The sequence below is a fragment of the Ischnura elegans genome, unplaced genomic scaffold (assembly GCF_921293095.1).
Source record: "Ischnura elegans unplaced genomic scaffold, ioIscEleg1.1, whole genome shotgun sequence".
Lineage (NCBI taxonomy): Eukaryota > Metazoa > Arthropoda > Insecta > Odonata > Coenagrionidae > Ischnura > Ischnura elegans.
The window spans coordinates 1-18,002 of NW_025791729.1; the positions used below are offsets into that span (position 1 = coordinate 1).

Here is an 18,002-nt window from a genome sequence, read left to right on the forward strand (position 1 = left end):
AAAAATGTAGTAAGAACTTACGGTACCGTTAGGGAAAATGTAAAATTGAATCGTGGACAACTGCGGGCAGCAACTCGGGCACGAAACATTTTCAGAGTAGGAAGGAACGGTGACAAACAGTTAAATCGCTCACTGCATTCGTCGCGGAATCGATATGCTAATGAAATGGTCCGGTATTTACGGCTAATCAATGAATCACTTCTAATCACCTAACCTAAGGTATAACCGAGCCGAGTTCTTTCCCCGCTTATCCGTGTTATCGCGACGAGCACCTACGTCCGAGATGTTCTCTGCCTCGCGGCCCCCTGCCCTGCACCCGCGATGCCGAGAATCGTCAGCCGCACGGAGTGTATTCCTGCCTGGAGTCGAAGCGGTCCGCTCCCTCCGAACGCCGAAATGAAATGCAAATCGCGGGCGGAGGAAAGACACCGCTTGACAGTCGTCACTTCACTGGCAGATGATCATTTACGAGGCGGTCGTGTTCCGATCATGTACGTTTAAACGATACTGTGTTTGATGAATGGATTATTTACATATATTCCGTGCTTCGCGTCGTTGGAATACAGTGCGGTGTTTCATTGTTGTAAATGACAACATTTGTTTTTCCGCATTTCACGACAATTGACCGCGGATGAGTCGATAAATCATTCATCGTGGCTAGCGTTCGCATATTTGCGCCGAGTCGCAATCCGGGATAGAAATCCCACCGAGAGACGATATTTCAAATTCCGCTCTGGACGTCCACGGCGAGCGACTGCGAAAAGGCCTCCCGCGCCATCTGTCGGCGGATTCTGAATTACTACTCGATCAGCGGTAGCTGTCGTGAGAAGACGACGCGAATAATTATTATCAGTTATAATTAGTCCATGTTTATCAGTGGTTAATCACATAACGCCGGTTATGTAGTGTTCTTTGTGACGCACAGCAAACGCGAGGAAATGAGTGAAAGTGTCTGTGTCGATGGATGTATAGGAAAAGTGAGTGAAATGCACGAGAATCAATAGTGTGATGAAAACAGCGATTCTGATAGCCGTGCAGGTGAATACTGTGATCCACAACCAGCGAGCCGAGTAAGTACGCTATTACTTATTTAAACACTTTTCACGCTCGTATTCGTTGACTGTGTTGTTCCTTTCGTTTCTCTTTCGTGTGGAAAAGTAAACTGTGTAGTGATTAATTCACTGTTTGACGATGATGACGGTTGATTGATCCCAACGTGTAATTGTGTATCCTAAGAAAACCGAAATTATTCGTGGCGTCCTTAATTGTTACAAGTTGAGTGAATCGTGGCTTAATTTAAAACTGTTTGCCTTTTCTGTGCTAAGGCGTTGATGGTTATCCCTTGCACTTTGTATGTTAGGCACTGTGCACTGTTTGAAATGTTGACGAAAGAGTGGAAGGAAGAATATTTTTCGCTAATTTTTTCCTTAGCAACGGATTGCTGGTTTCACATTAGTGAATACGGAATAATTAAATGGAAGTGTTTAGCGTGTTATATCGTCGTCCTTAAATTTGCATGAGTGAAGTGATTTTAATTGGCAGATCTTGATTAGTAATACGTGTCAATGCTAAGTCTAGCAAGTGCAATGAAAGAACAATTAACGATGTTGACGATTACACGTCCCATTCCTACCGTCAGGCGTCGTTGGTTATTCTTAACGTTCCTTTCGTGGGAATGTAATTCCTTTTGTGCTATTTCATTTTTTCTTGGCAGCGGAATAACGTAAATATTAGGGCAGGGATATTATAACGTAAATAATTTGGGCAGTTTAATGGTAAGCTGTGATAACTTAACATGTGATTTTAAAAGCGAACTGTTAGCATAACGGAGCCCAAGGAATGTTATCGGACGTAGTAGAGGAATTACTTTTCAAACGTCAAAGGCAAACTCACAAACATTTCCCAGATTGTACTGCCTCTTTCAGTAATTCCTGATTGCTACATCATTTCCTTCGCCATACGAATGTTAACAGTGACATCCGTACTTGATATATTGGTTTAAAATCGCTTGGAAATCGTCGAAAACCACGTAAGACTCTGCATCATGAGGTACGTTTTGGTGGATATTTTGAGGTACAAGAGTACTCTATATTCCAATTATGCAAATGTTCACCACATTGCGCTTGAATCTTGGCTTAATTTACGATATTATATGCGACTTTAAGGCGGGGATTTGGTCGTTCGATGTGCCATTGTTGTGGAGAACATTAATAGTTCACGACCAATGACAATCGATGGTTCATTAGGTATGGCAAGGATTCGCATTTTGCCGCTGCGTTGCGAATAATTATCCCAATTGCTTTCCCACGCGCGATTCCTAATTCCCAACAGCGATGCGCGCAGTGGACTGCTGGAGGTTCCCCCCGCACCATCTAGCGGCCGAATCTGTATTACCACTCGATCGCTCTTGCTGCGGCAGCTGTAGTGAGAAGACGTCGCGAGTAACTAATATCAGTGATAATTGTATAATGTTTATCAGCTGTAACTGACATAACGCCGGTTCTGTAGTGTTCTTTGTGACGCTTGGCAATCGTGAGGAAAGGATTGAAAGTGTTTGTGTCGCTGGATGCATAGGAAAAGTTAGTTAAATGTACGGGAATGAAGTGTGTTGACAACAGCGATTGTGATCTACAGCCGAAGAGCCGAGTAAGTACGCTGTTACTTATTTTTCTACTTTTTACATTCATAATCGTTGTCTGTGTTATTCCTTGGCTTTCTCTTTTGTGTAGAAAAGTGAACTGTGATGTGATTAATACACTGTTTGACGATGATGACGGTTGATTGATCCCAGCGTTTAATTGTGCATCGTAAGAAAACATAAATTAGTCGTGGCGTCCTTAATTGTTACAAGTTGAGTGAATCGTGGCATAATTTAAAAGTGTTTGCCTTTGAATGTGCTAAGACGTTGATGGTTTTCCCTTGCACTTTGTATCTTAGGCACTGTGCACTGTTTGAAATGTTGACGAAGGAGTTGAAGGAAGAACATTTTTCGCGAATTCCTTAGCAACGGATTGTTTGGTTTCACAAAATTTATTACGGAATATTTTAATGGAAGTGTTTACGGTGTTACATCGTGGTCGTATACTCTGTATGTGTGAAGTTATGTACATTGGCAGATCCGGATTAATAATAAGTGTAATGCTATGTATTTGGACTGCTGTTATGAAATCAGTCAGCGATGTCGAATAGTGCACACCGCATTTCCAATGTCAGCCGGCGTTGATTATTGTTAACGTGCCTTTCGTCCGAATATAATTCCTTGTGTGATATTTCATAACTTCTTCGCAGCGGAACTACATAATTAATTAGGGCAACGATAACATTCCATGGTAATGCTGTGTTGATTTGACATGTGACTTGAAAAGCGTAGTGTTAGCATCACGGAGGCCAAAAGAATTTTATCGGATATGGAAAAGGAATTAATTGTAAAACGTCAAATCACAAACGTTTCCTCAGACTCGTGAAATTGGAGACCAGCAAAACGCCATTGTCATATGATTGAATGGAAACCGTGAAATGTTGTAAGTAGCGGCACTCATACGCAAGTTTATTTGTGATTTTGCAAAATTATGTTCATCGTTGGTTATCGGAAATGTGGGAACGCATTGTGCAAAGCGTCGAAGACTATTTTAAGTCCTCGACACTCATTTTCGCACACCGCATGTGTTATGATTTTCGGGAAAAAATGTAAACTGTGCTCTTTCAATGCGTTACTGATTGTTACGAGGTAACCGTAGGGGATCGAAATTTCAAAAGCTTTCGCCATGGGTGATAATTACTCGATGTCATTACATCAAACTTTTTAATCGCTGGTCTTTCCCGGGAAAGGGAATGAGAAATGTGATTGTTGACGTGCTAATTATCCTTAGCAACCGGGTGTTTGCTGGTTTCATTGCTGTTGTTTTCAATTGTTTGAACAAGTACTAACGCTGAAGTTGTTGCACCGATTTGCGTGTGGGAAGTGTACCACTACTAATTGCTTGCATTGAAAAATTCTTATTGTTGCGAATTAAGTATCGATAGTAAGTATCGTACGTTTGCGTTTCATTGTCTTTGATAGGCCGTCGAAATTGTGCTTCGTAGGACGTCGTGCGTTTGATGAGTAACTGTTACAATAAATCTGTAATTGAATTGATGTAATGAATCGTTCACGAAACAACTCCGCGATTAATATATTTCTCGAATGCATCTGCAAGCTTTGTCCGTTTAACCGATTGCAAGCGTGCCATTACAACGTAAACGAGACATAATGAAAGAAAGAAATTGCGTCCTTCATGTTCCGGGAGCACAATTTTATCCATCGCATGACACGCAAGTTCGGACGGCAGCATTTTGTTTTGCTTTTCTCCAGGCTCGACACCCCCGATACCGGCTGCCTAGTCAGTGTGCGTGTCGAGACTTGCAGGAACTCAATTCGTATGGGAGTGGAAGTGGTCCGCTAGTTTTGAACGCGAAAATGAAATGCGATACGCCGAGCGACGCTCGGTGGTCGGCAGTTAATAGCATTGCCCGGATTTAATTTCCTTCAGTCAAAATTAACATTCACCAACGATGAGAAATGAGAGAAATGTGCAGGTTTACAATGATGTGTTCATAGATTGAATTTAAAAGTGATTTTACGTGCGAAACGGACGCAAGCTTTGCGTCTTCGGACGAAAAGGCTATGTGCCATTGCTGTCATTAATAGCAATTGTTCGAGACAGTCAAGATCCGAGGACTCGACAGCGTATGCATTGGCATTGTTGACCTCGGTCGTAAACAATAGCCCGGGTGCGCTCTCCCTCGGGGGATCGAACGTTCAAACTTGTGTTTGCACGCGCCCGGCGAGGCAGGCACCGGACTGCGGAGTGGCCTCCCTCGCACCATCTAGCGGCAGCGCGTGTTACTTTTTGAGCACTCACGATGCAATACTTGTCCCGGGATGCGGATGACGAGATTAATTATTACATTGTTGCAAGTTTGTCAGTGACAGCTGACATTACGTCGTTTGTATCTTCCACCTTTTGACGCTACACACGTGTAAGAAAAGGAATGATGAATGATCAATAGCCGATCCGGTTAATGAAGGGAATCGCACGTAGCAGGGTTTTAATTATTACGCTATGAATTAATTTTCGTTTCCAGAAAATCTAAAAGGAGAATACTAATCGTTGAAAGCATTTCACAAATTGACCTTCGTCTTCTTTTTTTAAAGAATTTTTCTCGGCATTTTCTGGCAATGCATAGCTCGTGGTAGCTGAGTTAAAATATTTTTTTAAGTTTAATAGTTGCCAGTTTCCCGCAGTAGTCGGATGTGCTTTAGTGTCTCTCAATTCCGTTATTTCATGTACTCGATATTTGAAAATGTGTTTCTGAAAAATGTCTGTAGCAACGGTGTGCTTGTTACTGTAATGGCGATTTCTTTCAGCTCCCATCGCTTAGTAAATGTCGCCTGTTGTTGTGTCAACTGTTTCATGATCGAAATTATTTTGGGTATGCATTCAATTTTAAAAATGGATTCGCTGGAAATGGAGCATTATGGAATGCAGACAGGAAAAGCAGTTCTCTCAAGGAATAATTTCGAGAAGTATATTGTTCGGCGTTACATTACTTTATTTAAATTTTCCGGGCTTGACTGTTTTAAGCGCGGTTTCTCTATGAATGACATAACGAATGTATCAACCTAGGAACAGAAATATATTATCCAAGAGTGGTGAATAAAAAAGTTATATCGATCGTTCGTGGAACAATATAATTTTCGCTGTAATCACCGACGTTTCCTTCATGAGATGTCATTTACTACACTTACGGAATTTACTCGAGCGATATGATTTTTTTCAGTATGTACGATGTGAGTAACTTACGTGTAGAATACGGAAGGAATGGTATGGGCCTAAGAAATGGCATGGACTGCACAAAGGCAGCGTTCTGCGCGATAAGGAAAAGTTAACTGGGAAAACTGAAGTGGCGTGTTTCAATCGTTTCACTTGAAGGAAGTGGGAGTACTGCCATTTCACGCGAAAGAAAATGCAATGCACATCCTTCAACGCATGCATGTGGTGAATAACTTGTAATTAGTTATCATAAGGATAGGGGAAAAAAATAAAAAGTGATACCAACAGCACCCGGTGTTCCCAGGCGGTCACCCATCCAAGTACTATCCGGGCCCGACGTTGCTTAACTTCGGTGATCGGACGAGAACCGGTGTATTCAACGTGGTATGGCCGTTGGCGAAGATATGTATGGCTTTTGAAGAATGTTATACTCATTCGGTGATTAGATTCGATAGTTCACTATCTGACTTTGTAACAATTTGGAGTGAAATGTCATACAGGAATGAAATTGAGCATCAACGGCGCATAAAAAATTTCCATTTCAAAAGTATCAGTTTCGGAAATGGATCTGTAAGAGTTAGTTTTCATAAATGTTGCGGAAAGGAAGACAGCTGAAGCGCGGACCTCCCGTGACAAAGTAGAGGCTTTCGAAGATGGATTGCAATGGGCTGCCAACGTGGAATATGGAGTGAACTGAAAATGATGGAATAACGGACAAACGGTTTGACGTAAGAGAAACAGTCCCACCAGTTTTCTGAGTTACAAAGTGCCTTTTGTTGTCATAACAAGGAAATAACGTTAACGATCGTCTCGTGCGGCTGCAAGTAGACAAAATTTGAACGCACTGGACGGATTGTCATGCAACGAGGAACTGTGGAGACGTTACGGAGGACTTTACATATAGCGATAGTAGAAATTCATGTACGCGATAGAGGGAAAGGAAAAACATCTGCCATGAAGATAAGGAAAGAGAAAATAATGTTGCATAAATTATTAATTTGTGGGAACATTGTATCTGTTATGCTCGTGGAAAAACGATTTTTGAACTTGAACATTTGAGAGAGCCCGGAGACACCGTCACACTTCGCTTTGACAATGCGACGCCAACAATCACCGACTGTTGGAATGAAATAACTGATGAATGATCAACAATCTGTTGCTATGGCAACCAAGGAGTAATCATAACAATTAGGACCTTCTGAGCACTGAAAATGAGATATGGACTACCGTTGTGAATTTTAAAGTGGAACTTCGTTTTTGTCGTTGAAGTAAGCAATGGAAACATCACACTGAATGATGTAGGGCCCTAAAAAGGGCCGTTGGGGCGCTACCAAGTAATTTACTTGGAGCTGGTGTACTTGGTCACAGCCTTGGTGCCCTCAGACACGGCGTGCTTGGCCAGTTCACCGGGGAGCAGGAGCCTGACGGCGGTCTGCACCTCCCTGGAGGTGATGGTGGAGCGCTTGTTGTAATGAGCGAGACGGGAAGCCTCGGCGGCGATCCTCTCGAAGATGTCGTTGACGAAGGAGTTCATGATGTTCATGGCCTTGGAGGAGATACCGGTGTCAGGGTGGACCTGCTTCAAGACCTTGTAGATGTAGATTGCGTAGCTCTCCTTCCTCCTGCGCTTCTTCTTCTTGTCTCCCTTGGAGATGTTCTTCTGGGCCTTGCCGGCCTTCTTGGCAGCCTTTCCGCTAGTCTTGGGTGGCATGTTGGTACCAACGTTGCGTAGCAGCGAGAATGAAAATTTTTGGCTAGATTTTTATTATATGCCGTGAAGTCGGGACTCGCCGACACCGGATTGGTCGAGTAGACGGAGCAGTCGGCCAGCGGCAGGCCATAAAATGTATAAGCCACACAGACACGGTTCTAATCAACAACCACCCGTCAACACGCTTGAGCCTTCCGATCTGAAACCTTGGGCAGAAGCAACCCCAGAAGAAGCCGCGCCATCAACTGCTCCGGCCGCGGACTTCACGCAACCCCCTGTGGGAAGAAGACAACGCAATCGGCTAAACGCCTACTCCCTAGTCGCCAAAAGAGCGCCCGAAGGGCTGCGGCTGGCTGCGCCTGTACCTAAATTTGGGCGTAGCCGTCGCGGTTCTCACCTTCGGGTGGCGTCTTTTCACCTGCGGCAAATTCCCTTGGTCTTCCTGGCCGTTAGTACCCGGGCTTCTGGGCCGTTGGAATCGCCCATTGCACCCCCGGGGAAAGCGGCCGGGTCCACTTATTAGGGACCCCAAACAGCCCTCCCTGCCCTCCCCAACGCTACCATCAGGCCGCCATGGAGTCCATGGCGGCCCCAATGAGCTCTGCGTCATCAGCCGCTGAGGACACCAATGCCATGATGCGGACAGTAAAGGAACTGCTCGCTAAACTGCCGGCAGACGCCATACAGGACCTTATGGGGACCTTTTTCAACTCGGTACCAGCAGTAAACCCGAATTCCTCCACTCCGGCCATCCCAGTTCCGGCCGCGTCACCATCTGTTCCTACACCAACCACTCTAAACCCGCCAGCAAACCCGGCCAGCCAGAGAAGGTCCGCGCAGGCCCCATGTCAGAGTCTGGACTCTACCTTTCAGTCGGCTTCCGCACGTAACCGCGGGAAGCAAATCACAATCACACCCATATTTGCTGACAAAAACAAATTTGCCCCTCTGGCACAAATCAATGGCGACAGCGCCAATACTAAAGACGTCAACAACAAAACGACGATCAAAAAATCCAACTCTAAGTCAAAAGCGACCACCAACCAAGTAACTAAACCCCAAAGACAAAAAACTCCCACCACTGTGCCTAACCAAGCCATAAGTGACACGGCCCTTAAGGGGACCAATTACCAGATTGTTATTGAAACTGAACCCCCACACAATGACAATTCCAACGATACCACTCCCGAGGTCCTAGGACAAGCCATTCCAGTAGAGGCCCTTAAGAGGGCCAATTTCCAGATTGTTACTGAAACTGAACCCCCACACAATGACAAGTCCAACGATACCACTCTCGAGGCCCTCGGACAAGCCATTCCAGTAGAGGCCCTTAAGAGGGCCAAAATCACAAAATCAGCAAAAACGCCCTCTGGTACCCAATCCATACCTGCCAATCACATGCTTACACCTCCTATCACGGTAAATACCACAATGGCCGCTAAAAGCACCAATGTCAACCCCACAACAGGCGATCTAATAGATTGCAATGCATCCACCCCACAAGAGGAGCTTCACTCAACGATGGCAGTCAATAAAAAACAGAAAATTCCCCCCATTCAAATAGCAGATACTTCCAAATGGCCAGTTCTACATGCCCATTTAATTAAAAACTGCCAATTTCCTCCAATCTCCCACGCTACATCGAACTCTTCTGCAATTATCAAGTGCTCTAACGTAGCCGACTTCATTGCAGCCAAAGCAACATTGAACAACCTAAATATCCCCTACAACACATACTGCCTGCAAGAAAACAGGCGCAGAGAATTTTCTCTGCGAGGTACATTCGCCTCAGTTGATGACAATGAAATACTAACCGAACTACAAAATCTAGGATTCCCTGTAATCTCATGCTCCAGAATCTTCTCCACCCGACCGTCTAAAATGCAGCGAGACCTAGGTCATACCTCAGTCCCCAAATACCCAACAAAGGTTGTCCATGTAATAACAGAACACACAATAGACGCAGCCAAATTCATGGCAATCAACCATCTTGTTGGTCTCGGTATTAAAATAGATACCTTCAAAAAACCAGCCATTCCCGTTCAATGCCATAGGTGTCAGGCCATAGGTCACACCAAGAACCATTGCTGCCTCCCCCCTAAATGTGTGAAATGCGCAGGCGACCACATGTCGTCTGAATGCACAAAAACTGACAAGGAACCAGCCAAATGCGCTCTCTGCACCTCTGATCACACCGCCAGTTACCGAGGGTGTGAAAAACATCGAGCGGCAAAAGCCGCTATGGCAGCCCGACGTCTAGCAAACTCAACCAACCAAACCACTCCCAATCCTCCCTCACTACTTCGTTCATACGCCGCCGCCTCCGCTCACGAATTCCCTCCACTTGATCCATCCGCCACCCCACAACCCGCTGACAACGAACTATTCACGTGGTTCAGCAACATTAGCACCCACCTCTCCTCCCTCCACTCAAAAGTGGAAAAGAAACAATTCCTCCTGCATCAACTGCTACTCCTCCAGGACCAATCATGAACACACACCAAAAAAACACGAATACACTAAACGTTATCTCCTGGAATTGCAACGGCGTACTGGCTAAAAAACATGAACTCCTCCAGTACGCCCTTGACAACAACACTGACATTATCTTGCTACAGGAAACTCACCTGACACCAAACAAATCGTTATACGCACCACACTTCAACACTTACAGACTGGACCGCTTAACACGAGGCGGAGGAGTAGCCATCCTAATCCGTAAACACATTCCCCACGCCCTTCTAAACTCACCTGACCCAAACAAATTCGAAGCTCTTGGTATTTCGATAAACACTAAAGACGGTCCGTTACACCTTTACTCTTTATACCGCAGACCACACACAAAATTTTCAGTGGACGATCTGGATCACCTGTTCTCCACCCAAAACGGCATATACTTCGGCGACTGGAATTGCAAACACCCAGCTTGGAATAGTAACACGTCTAACAAGCACGGAAAAATCTTACACTCCTACATAAAAAACAAAAATTTTCAAATCTTAGCTCCACTCTCCCCTACTCACTATGCCCGAAAATCATGTGACGTGATTGACTTTGGTCTTGCTCACAATCTCCCAACCTCATTCACTCCCTCTGTAATCTACTCCTTCACATCTGACCACCTCCCCTTATATTTCTCACTTCCTTTACACTATTACCCCATTGCACCATCCGTAATGAACGTCACGGACTGGGACAAATACATCACATACCTCAATGACTCCCTTTCTAAAATCAACACTATTGAAATTCCAACCCCTGCAACCATTGACACCCAAGTCAACCTTATTACATCCGCTCTGAACTCAGCCAAACAAAGAGCCTCACGCTCGTTCACTCCCCGTAACAAATGCCATGACAAACTCCCCCAGTATTTAGTCGACCTCATAAAGCGCCGCAACATCGCTCGCCGTTTATGGCAAATCCACAGAGATCCCCTAGACAAGACCTTATACAACCGCCTTTCTACTCAAGTCAAGTCTGAAATTTGCATCGTGAAACGTCACCACTGGGAAAGACACATACAAAAACTAACATTTGACAACCCTGTCCCTAACGGCAAAATACCCATCTGGAAAACTGTTAAATCCTTAAAACAAACAAATAAAACTATGTACCATCCCTTATCAGTAAACTCTACTCTTATCTTCGATCCCAGTAAAAAAGTCGAGATTCAAGCAGATCATCTACAAATGACCATGTCACTGGACAAATCCTCCTCACCAATTGAAGTTGAGGTCAACAACTTTACGAAAAATCTGCCTCTAAGCTCCAACGCCAGCATCACTCTTGCCACTCCTTCCGAAATCCTAGCTCTGTTAAATTCTCTCCCAGTTAAAAAAGCTCCAGGCCTCGATAATATCAGTAACTCTCAACTCAGATTTGCCGCCAGATGTCCAAAATTCCCCCTTCTCCTTTCTAACCTACTCAACCACTGTTTCAATCTTCCACACTTCCCTGCAACCTGGAAAAAAGCCAAAGTCGTTCTTCTTCCCAAACCAAGGAAAGACCCAAAAATCCCGGGCAACTCTCGCCCTATATCCCTGTTATCAAATCTCTCCAAGATACTTGAAATCCTAGTACTCAACAGACTCGACTCATTCACCGCTGATAACAACATAATCAGACCCGAACAGCATGGGTTTAGAAAACACACCTCAGCCCTCCACCAAATACTCAGACTTGTTGAGAAAATAAGCCATAATTTCAACCGCCGCCTTGTAACGGACGCGGTGTTCCTAGATGTTGCGCGCGCATTCGACAAAGTCTGGCATAAAGGCTTATTATTCAAACTTAATCAAATAAAACTACCTCTTCCTGACATACTATTCATAAGGGAATACCTTCTCAAGAGACAATTCCTAGTCGCCGAAGCTAAAACACATTCATCCCTCAGACCAATGGAGGCAGGAGTTCCGCAAGGATCAATTCTCAGTCCACTACTATTTACACTATTCGTAAACGACATGCCACATACATCAAACACTTCACTTCACATGTACGCTGATGACACCGCCATAGCGGCGACGTCACGGCGGGGAGACACCAACATTAACAAACTTAACACTCACTTAAAACACATCAACAACTGGACAAAAACATGGAAAATAAAAATCAACGCCGCCAAAAGCACACATATTCATTTCTCACAAAGACGGAAATTCGCACCACAAACATCACCCTTCATAAACAAAACTCGAATACCAAGAGCATCAACCCACAAATTCCTTGGAGTTCTGCTAGACGAAAAGTTATCATACAACCCTCACTTGAAATACTGCACCGACAAAGCCAGAGGAGTTAGACAGGCAATTGTCGCACTATGCTCCAAAACCTCCCCCCTCTCTCACAGCGGCAGAGTCAAACTCTACACCTCCACGGTTAGACCTACTCTTCTATATGGCTGCGAGATATTTGCACTCTCCCCAACAATAAGACGTAAATTGGAAAGCTTCCAAAACATTTCCCTTCGCCATCTCCTAAACTTATCTAGATATGTCAGAATCGCAGACGTTCTTAAATCTCACAACCTTCCCACAGTAACCCAATTCATTTCTAAATTAGCCAACAATTTTAAGTCCAGGCTCGGGGCAACTCATAACACTTCAATTACAGATTTATGGGACTATGATCCAACTACCCTCACCACATACAAACTGCCTCAACAAATTACTCGCCTATGAGTCTATCTTGTATCTTTCCTTCTTGTAGATTTAGTCACCTCGTATAACGGTTTATAGTAATACTGTAAAAAGACATTACAATATGTAATTCTCAATAGAAAGTTTAATTAAAAAAAAAAAAAAAAAAAAAAATGTCATATCTAATCTAACAATTAATGATGATATTATAAAACGAAAAGAAAAGAAAAAAAAAAAAAAATAAAAAATAAAAAAAAAAAAATAAATATAAAATAAAATAATAAAAAAAAAAAATAAATAATATAAAAAGAAAAGAAAGGAAAAAAAATGATAAAATATGGAAAACAAAAATAAAAAATTATAAAAGAAAACATAAAATCAAAAAAAAAATATAAAGATGTATAAAAAGAGAGTAAAGTAACTCCACCCTCATCATCCATAGCAAAATGTAACAAACTCCATATCATCAAGGTAAAGATAACCTGCTATTATGTAATATTGTATTAAATTAATCCAAATGTAAATATCTACCTCCTCAATAGTTTTAAGTTTCTGCTCACACAAACAAATCACTACCCTCACAACACAAACAACTGCGCACAAAAATTGTTCTAATGTAACCTGGCTGGTTAGGGTGAATTGGGTTCACCGGTACAGCTATAATCGCGCCTTCGGCGCATCAATTAATGCGTTAGGTTCTAATCAACATTTCGTCGAGAGGTCTACACCGTACCGCCGAAAGCAACTCGATTCAACATGTCTGGACGCGGAAAAGGAGGCAAAGTCAAGGGAAAGTCCAAGTCCCGTTCCAGCAGGGCCGGACTTCAGTTCCCCGTGGGACGTATCCACCGTCTGCTCCGCAAGGGCAACTACGCCGAGCGCGTTGGTGCCGGTGCCCCCGTGTACCTCGCCGCCGTCATGGAGTACCTGGCCGCCGAAGTCCTGGAATTGGCAGGCAACGCTGCCCGTGACAACAAGAAGACGAGGATCATTCCCCGTCATCTTCAGCTGGCCATCCGCAACGACGAGGAGTTGAACAAGCTCCTGTCTGGCGTCACCATCGCCCAGGGTGGTGTCTTGCCCAACATCCAGGCCGTGCTTCTGCCCAAGAAGACCGAGAAGAAGGCTTAAGCGTTCTCTTCTTACGAAGAGAATAAAAAAATGGTCCTTTTTAGGACCGCAAACCATCTAGGTCTGTCAGTCTTACGACTATGTCAAAGAATTTGGTACTCTTCCCAGAATGTGCACATAAAAAGTCTAGAAATTACTTTCTGTTTCTCTGGTGGAGAGGTCGTGGATCGAGTTGTCAAGTGGTTATAAAATTTGAAAATTATAACATAATAGAACGATAGCAAGTGTGACGAAAGCATACCAACAGAGTTAGAGAAACTGTGATGATGAATGAATAGTAATTAAGGGATTAGTATTATGATGGGGGAAAAACATGTTGCAATACCATAGCTTCGCCTTGTAAAAGGAACATTTGAATGGATATCCAAAAAGTCCGAATGCTATGTAGCAGTTTGAAAATATGTTGGCAGCAGTGCGTTTCTAAGCAACAGATAGGCGATGTATAACAATGTGTCATAGTCACCGCATTCGGTCGAAGAATTGTTTGAAAATCGACGAAGGCGTTTGGTCGTTGCTAAGTAACACTATCAATGGACGACATTGTTAACGGCTTGTGCCGCTGTAAAATGTAACAATAACTACCGGAAATAGAACACTTAGTGACCATTATTGTTGAAGTCGGTAATATGGGTTGGATTAAGAAATAGAAACAAATTGATCGTCCCTCAGCAGTTTACTCAATCAACTTTCAATATGAATGAAAGTATTTGGTTTACTAGCATAATAGTAACTTGTCATGTGACAATTCCATCAATTTTTTTTTTCTTTACTCAACCAGTACCTTAGTTCTCATGTATTATCGATGACATCACATTTCTGTGATTGCGACGAGTGTAAGCAATGGCAAATAATATCCTGCATGTTCTATGGTCCTGAAAAGGACCTTTGTTATTCGATGATGCTGCAGCTGCCAGATGTAATGGGCTGCTGCCGCGATGGAAATCTAACCACCGAATCCGTACAGGGTGCGTCCCTGGCGCTTGAGGGCGTACACGACGTCCATGGCGGTCACGGTCTTCCTCTTGGCGTGTTCGGTGTAGGTGACGGCGTCACGGATCACGTTCTCAAGGAACACCTTGAGGACACCGCGGGTCTCCTCGTAGATGAGTCCGGAGATACGCTTGACACCTCCGCGGCGGGCCAGACGGCGAATGGCCGGCTTGGTGATGCCCTGGATGTTGTCGCGAAGAACCTTGCGATGACGCTTGGCGCCTCCTTTCCCCAAGCCTTTTCCTCCCTTGCCTCGTCCGGTCATGTTGCTGCTGTCTCGGTGAGAGAATCGTGCTTGCTTGACTTTCGGCTTTCCATTTTATAACGTCTTTCGACGGTCTCGCACTCTCAGCCAATCACATTTCGGCACATGTAAGAGTCTACACACTCATGCCAATATATTGGGTCGAGAAATCGGCCGCTTCAGTTACTTTCCCGACAGGAAAATGGCACGTACCAAGCAGACAGCCCGTAAGTCGACCGGAGGCAAAGCCCCCAGGAAGCAGCTGGCCACCAAGGCCGCTCGCAAGAGCGCGCCGGCCACCGGTGGAGTGAAGAAGCCCCACAGGTATCGCCCAGGTACCGTGGCCCTCCGAGAGATCAGGAGATACCAGAAGAGCACCGAGCTTCTGATCCGCAAGCTGCCCTTCCAGCGCCTGGTCCGTGAGATCGCCCAGGACTTCAAGACCGACCTCCGCTTCCAGAGCTCCGCCGTCATGGCTTTGCAGGAGGCGTCCGAGGCCTACCTCGTGGGTCTTTTCGAGGACACCAACCTGTGCGCCATCCACGCCAAGCGCGTCACCATCATGCCAAAGGACATCCAGCTGGCACGCCGTATCCGCGGAGAGCGCGCTTAGATCGTCGTCGCTGTCGACTTCTTGTCGGCACAAAAACAAAAGTCCTTTTCAGGACTAGACGTCATACAGACGATTGTTTCCCATTGCTTTCATCGACGAGAATGAAATAATATTTCATAAAGAAAAGCTGAAAGAGAATGAAAAAATAATAAAGTTGTAATTAATGATAATTATAATTAACTAATGAAAAATAGTATAGAAAAATACTGGAAGGTATGAATATAACTTATGAAAAGATGTTTTTTTGCAGATGGAGTGCTTGGCATCCTGGCAGTTTCCTGACGGAAAATGTTATCTTTACAGAATGGCAATTTAAATTTCATAAGTAACGGAAATTTCGAAGTTCTTTCAGAATAACAAAGTCAGGAGTACACTCAATCGTTTATCGAGTTACGACAATGTAGGCATCTCTCGAACTCAAAAAATGTCGTCAGGAGATGTTGCCATGCGCGACGATTGTTTTCCGCCAGCAGTTTTGTCACGGAAAATACTAATGCAACAATGACATTCGCCAAGATTTCATTGTTTTCAACAATCGACCGTCTTGGTTGCAAATATGTGAAACGCAAATACTTCATTCTTTTGAGCAATCAGGCTTTCTGCTGCAGCAGACGTCTCTTTCGAAACTTAGGTTCATAGGTAAATTTTTACTGCCAAAAAATTATCTGACAACCTTCAATGGAAGGTGCATTAATTTGACGTAAAATTAGCGGTTTTGTAGAAGGAATATTGTCCATCTACTCATTTCCTTCAATGGGTAAGGTTTGAAACTTTATTGGGTAAGGTGAAGGAGTTTGGAATTTTGTTTTAAGCATGGAAAATAGTCATCTGTATGACTTGATGGCCCTTAAGAGGGCCTAAATTGAACTTCGCGTACATCGAAGTTCGGTGAACCTGCGAGGTTCGGTCGCTCACTTCTTCTTGGGGGCGGCGGCGGCCTTCTTTGCTGCCGCGGGCTTGGGCTTGGTGGGCGTCTTCTTGGGCTTGGGCGCCTTGGGCTTGGTGGGCGCCTTCTTTGCCTTCGATGGGGACTTTGCTGCCTTCGCCGCTGGCTTGGCTGCTGCGGGCTTCTTCTTGGGCTTGTCTGCTTTCTTTGCCTTCTTCGCAGGAGGCGCGGACTTGGAGCGCTCCTTGGGCGCGGACCGCTTGGTGGCAGCCTTCTCCTTCTTCGCGGGCTTCGGCTTCTTGGCCGCGGCGGTCTTCTTGGCTGCGGTCTTCTTCGCCTTGGCTGCAGCGGGTGCAGCCTTGTCCTTCAGCGTGGTGGAGCTCAGCTTGAAGGACCCCGACGCTCCCTTGCCCTTGGTCTGTACGAGTGTGCCGGAGGTGACGGCGGACTTGAGGTACTTCTTGATGAAGGGGGAGAGCTTCTCGGCGTCGACCTTGTAGGAGGCGGCGATGTACTTCTTGATGGCCTGGAGGGAGGAGCCGCCGCGTTCCTTGAGGCTCTTGACGGCGTTGTTGACCATCTCGGAGGTCGGTGGATGGGAGGGCTTTGCGCGGGCCTTCTTGGAGGCGGCGCCCTTGCTGGCCTTCTTGGATGCTGCGGAGGCGGCGGGCAGGGGCTTGACGGCTGCGGTGCCGGACGGCTGGGCCGCCGGGGGCGCTGCTGCGGCTGCTGCGGTAGCGTCTGCCATGGTCTCGGACGAGAGGTATGAAGCGATGAAATTTTCGCGTTTCCCACCTTCGAGATATCGTACCATTTCGGAGCGCGTTCGCCGCTGTCGAACTTGTCGTCGGCGTTCTCCTTCGAATCTTTGTACTCGACTTCGTCTCGCACTTTATCGTTTCGGACGGCGCCGGCGGCTCCGACGTCGGCGTCCGATCTCGACGCGCGAGGCGACAGTCCCGGCCGCGCGCGGGCGGCCCGCCGTCGGCGACCGGAACGTCGCGGGCGCCGCGGCGCCCGAGCGAAATACGGCATGTCACCGGCGCGCCTTCCGACCCGATAATTAAAGTGTCGCCGTGGCGTCGCGGGTTCGCGTGGTCGATCGGCGACCTGCCTCGCCGTTTCTCTGAACCTTCCTGCGTGTGCCGGCACGCCGGCGCCGGTCTGGACGGCGCCCCGCGGACGGAGAACGATGGTCGGAAGATGTGCCTGTCGGACGGATCGGCGTCGTGTCGCGACGACTCGATCCGCGGTTGTGCATTCGTCTGTTGCACTTTTCGATCCGAGTTTGCGGCGATTTCGATCGACGATCGAGACGCCACTTCGGCGTCGCCGAAACGCGACTGTTTCCCTCGATCTCGCCTTTTCGCGACGCCGAAATCACTCTTTCCGCGTGCGACTGCGATCGTTCGCGCTGCCGCGAACCCGCGATCCCCGGGAGAAGCGGACGAATGTCCATAATTTTTGTTCTCG

General features: G+C 45.7%; 5 protein-coding genes and 1 non-coding gene across 6 annotated transcripts; 2 read left to right on the forward strand and 4 right to left on the reverse strand.

Annotated features, from left to right (window-relative positions):
* Positions 1 to 6,092: 6,092 nt before the first annotated feature.
* LOC124173658 lies at positions 6,093 to 6,211 on the reverse strand. Its single transcript, XR_006868685.1, has one exon. It is a non-coding gene; the product is annotated as a 5S ribosomal RNA (ribosomal RNA).
* A 901-nt stretch (positions 6,212 to 7,112) lies between these two features.
* LOC124173656 (histone H2B) lies at positions 7,113 to 7,577 on the reverse strand. Its single transcript, XM_046553066.1, has one exon. The coding sequence runs from the start codon at positions 7,522 to 7,524 to the stop codon at positions 7,153 to 7,155; it is 372 nt and encodes a 123-aa protein (XP_046409022.1). The 5' UTR covers positions 7,525 to 7,577; the 3' UTR covers positions 7,113 to 7,152.
* A 13-nt stretch (positions 7,578 to 7,590) lies between these two features.
* LOC124173655 (histone H2A) lies at positions 7,591 to 13,849 on the forward strand. The gene is made up of 2 exons (XM_046553065.1): positions 7,591 to 7,679; positions 13,361 to 13,849. The coding sequence occupies exon 2, from the start codon at positions 13,422 to 13,424 to the stop codon at positions 13,794 to 13,796; it is 375 nt and encodes a 124-aa protein (XP_046409021.1). The 5' UTR covers positions 7,591 to 7,679; positions 13,361 to 13,421; the 3' UTR covers positions 13,797 to 13,849.
* An 812-nt stretch (positions 13,850 to 14,661) lies between these two features.
* LOC124173657 (histone H4) lies at positions 14,662 to 15,076 on the reverse strand. The gene has a single exon (XM_046553067.1). The coding sequence runs from the start codon at positions 15,049 to 15,051 to the stop codon at positions 14,740 to 14,742; it is 312 nt and encodes a 103-aa protein (XP_046409023.1). The 5' UTR covers positions 15,052 to 15,076; the 3' UTR covers positions 14,662 to 14,739.
* Positions 15,077 to 15,232: 156 nt separating this feature from the next.
* Positions 15,233 to 15,702, forward strand: LOC124173654 (histone H3). Its single transcript, XM_046553063.1, has one exon. The coding sequence runs from the start codon at positions 15,233 to 15,235 to the stop codon at positions 15,641 to 15,643; it is 411 nt and encodes a 136-aa protein (XP_046409019.1). The 3' UTR covers positions 15,644 to 15,702.
* A 781-nt stretch (positions 15,703 to 16,483) lies between these two features.
* Positions 16,484 to 17,343, reverse strand: LOC124173653 (late histone H1-like). The gene has a single exon (XM_046553062.1). The coding sequence runs from the start codon at positions 17,341 to 17,343 to the stop codon at positions 16,555 to 16,557; it is 789 nt and encodes a 262-aa protein (XP_046409018.1). The 3' UTR covers positions 16,484 to 16,554.
* Positions 17,344 to 18,002: the final 659 nt, after the last annotated feature.

Excerpts from the sequence above, each read along its gene's own strand:
- LOC124173656 (XM_046553066.1), bottom strand. The coding sequence starts at position 7,524 with ATGCCACCCAAGACTAGCGGAAAGGCTGCCAAGAAGGCCGGCAAGGCC.
- LOC124173655 (XM_046553065.1), top strand. The coding sequence starts at position 13,422 with ATGTCTGGACGCGGAAAAGGAGGCAAAGTCAAGGGAAAGTCCAAGTCC.
- LOC124173657 (XM_046553067.1), bottom strand. The coding sequence starts at position 15,051 with ATGACCGGACGAGGCAAGGGAGGAAAAGGCTTGGGGAAAGGAGGCGCC.
- LOC124173654 (XM_046553063.1), top strand. The coding sequence starts at position 15,233 with ATGGCACGTACCAAGCAGACAGCCCGTAAGTCGACCGGAGGCAAAGCC.
- LOC124173653 (XM_046553062.1), bottom strand. The coding sequence starts at position 17,343 with ATGGTACGATATCTCGAAGGTGGGAAACGCGAAAATTTCATCGCTTCA.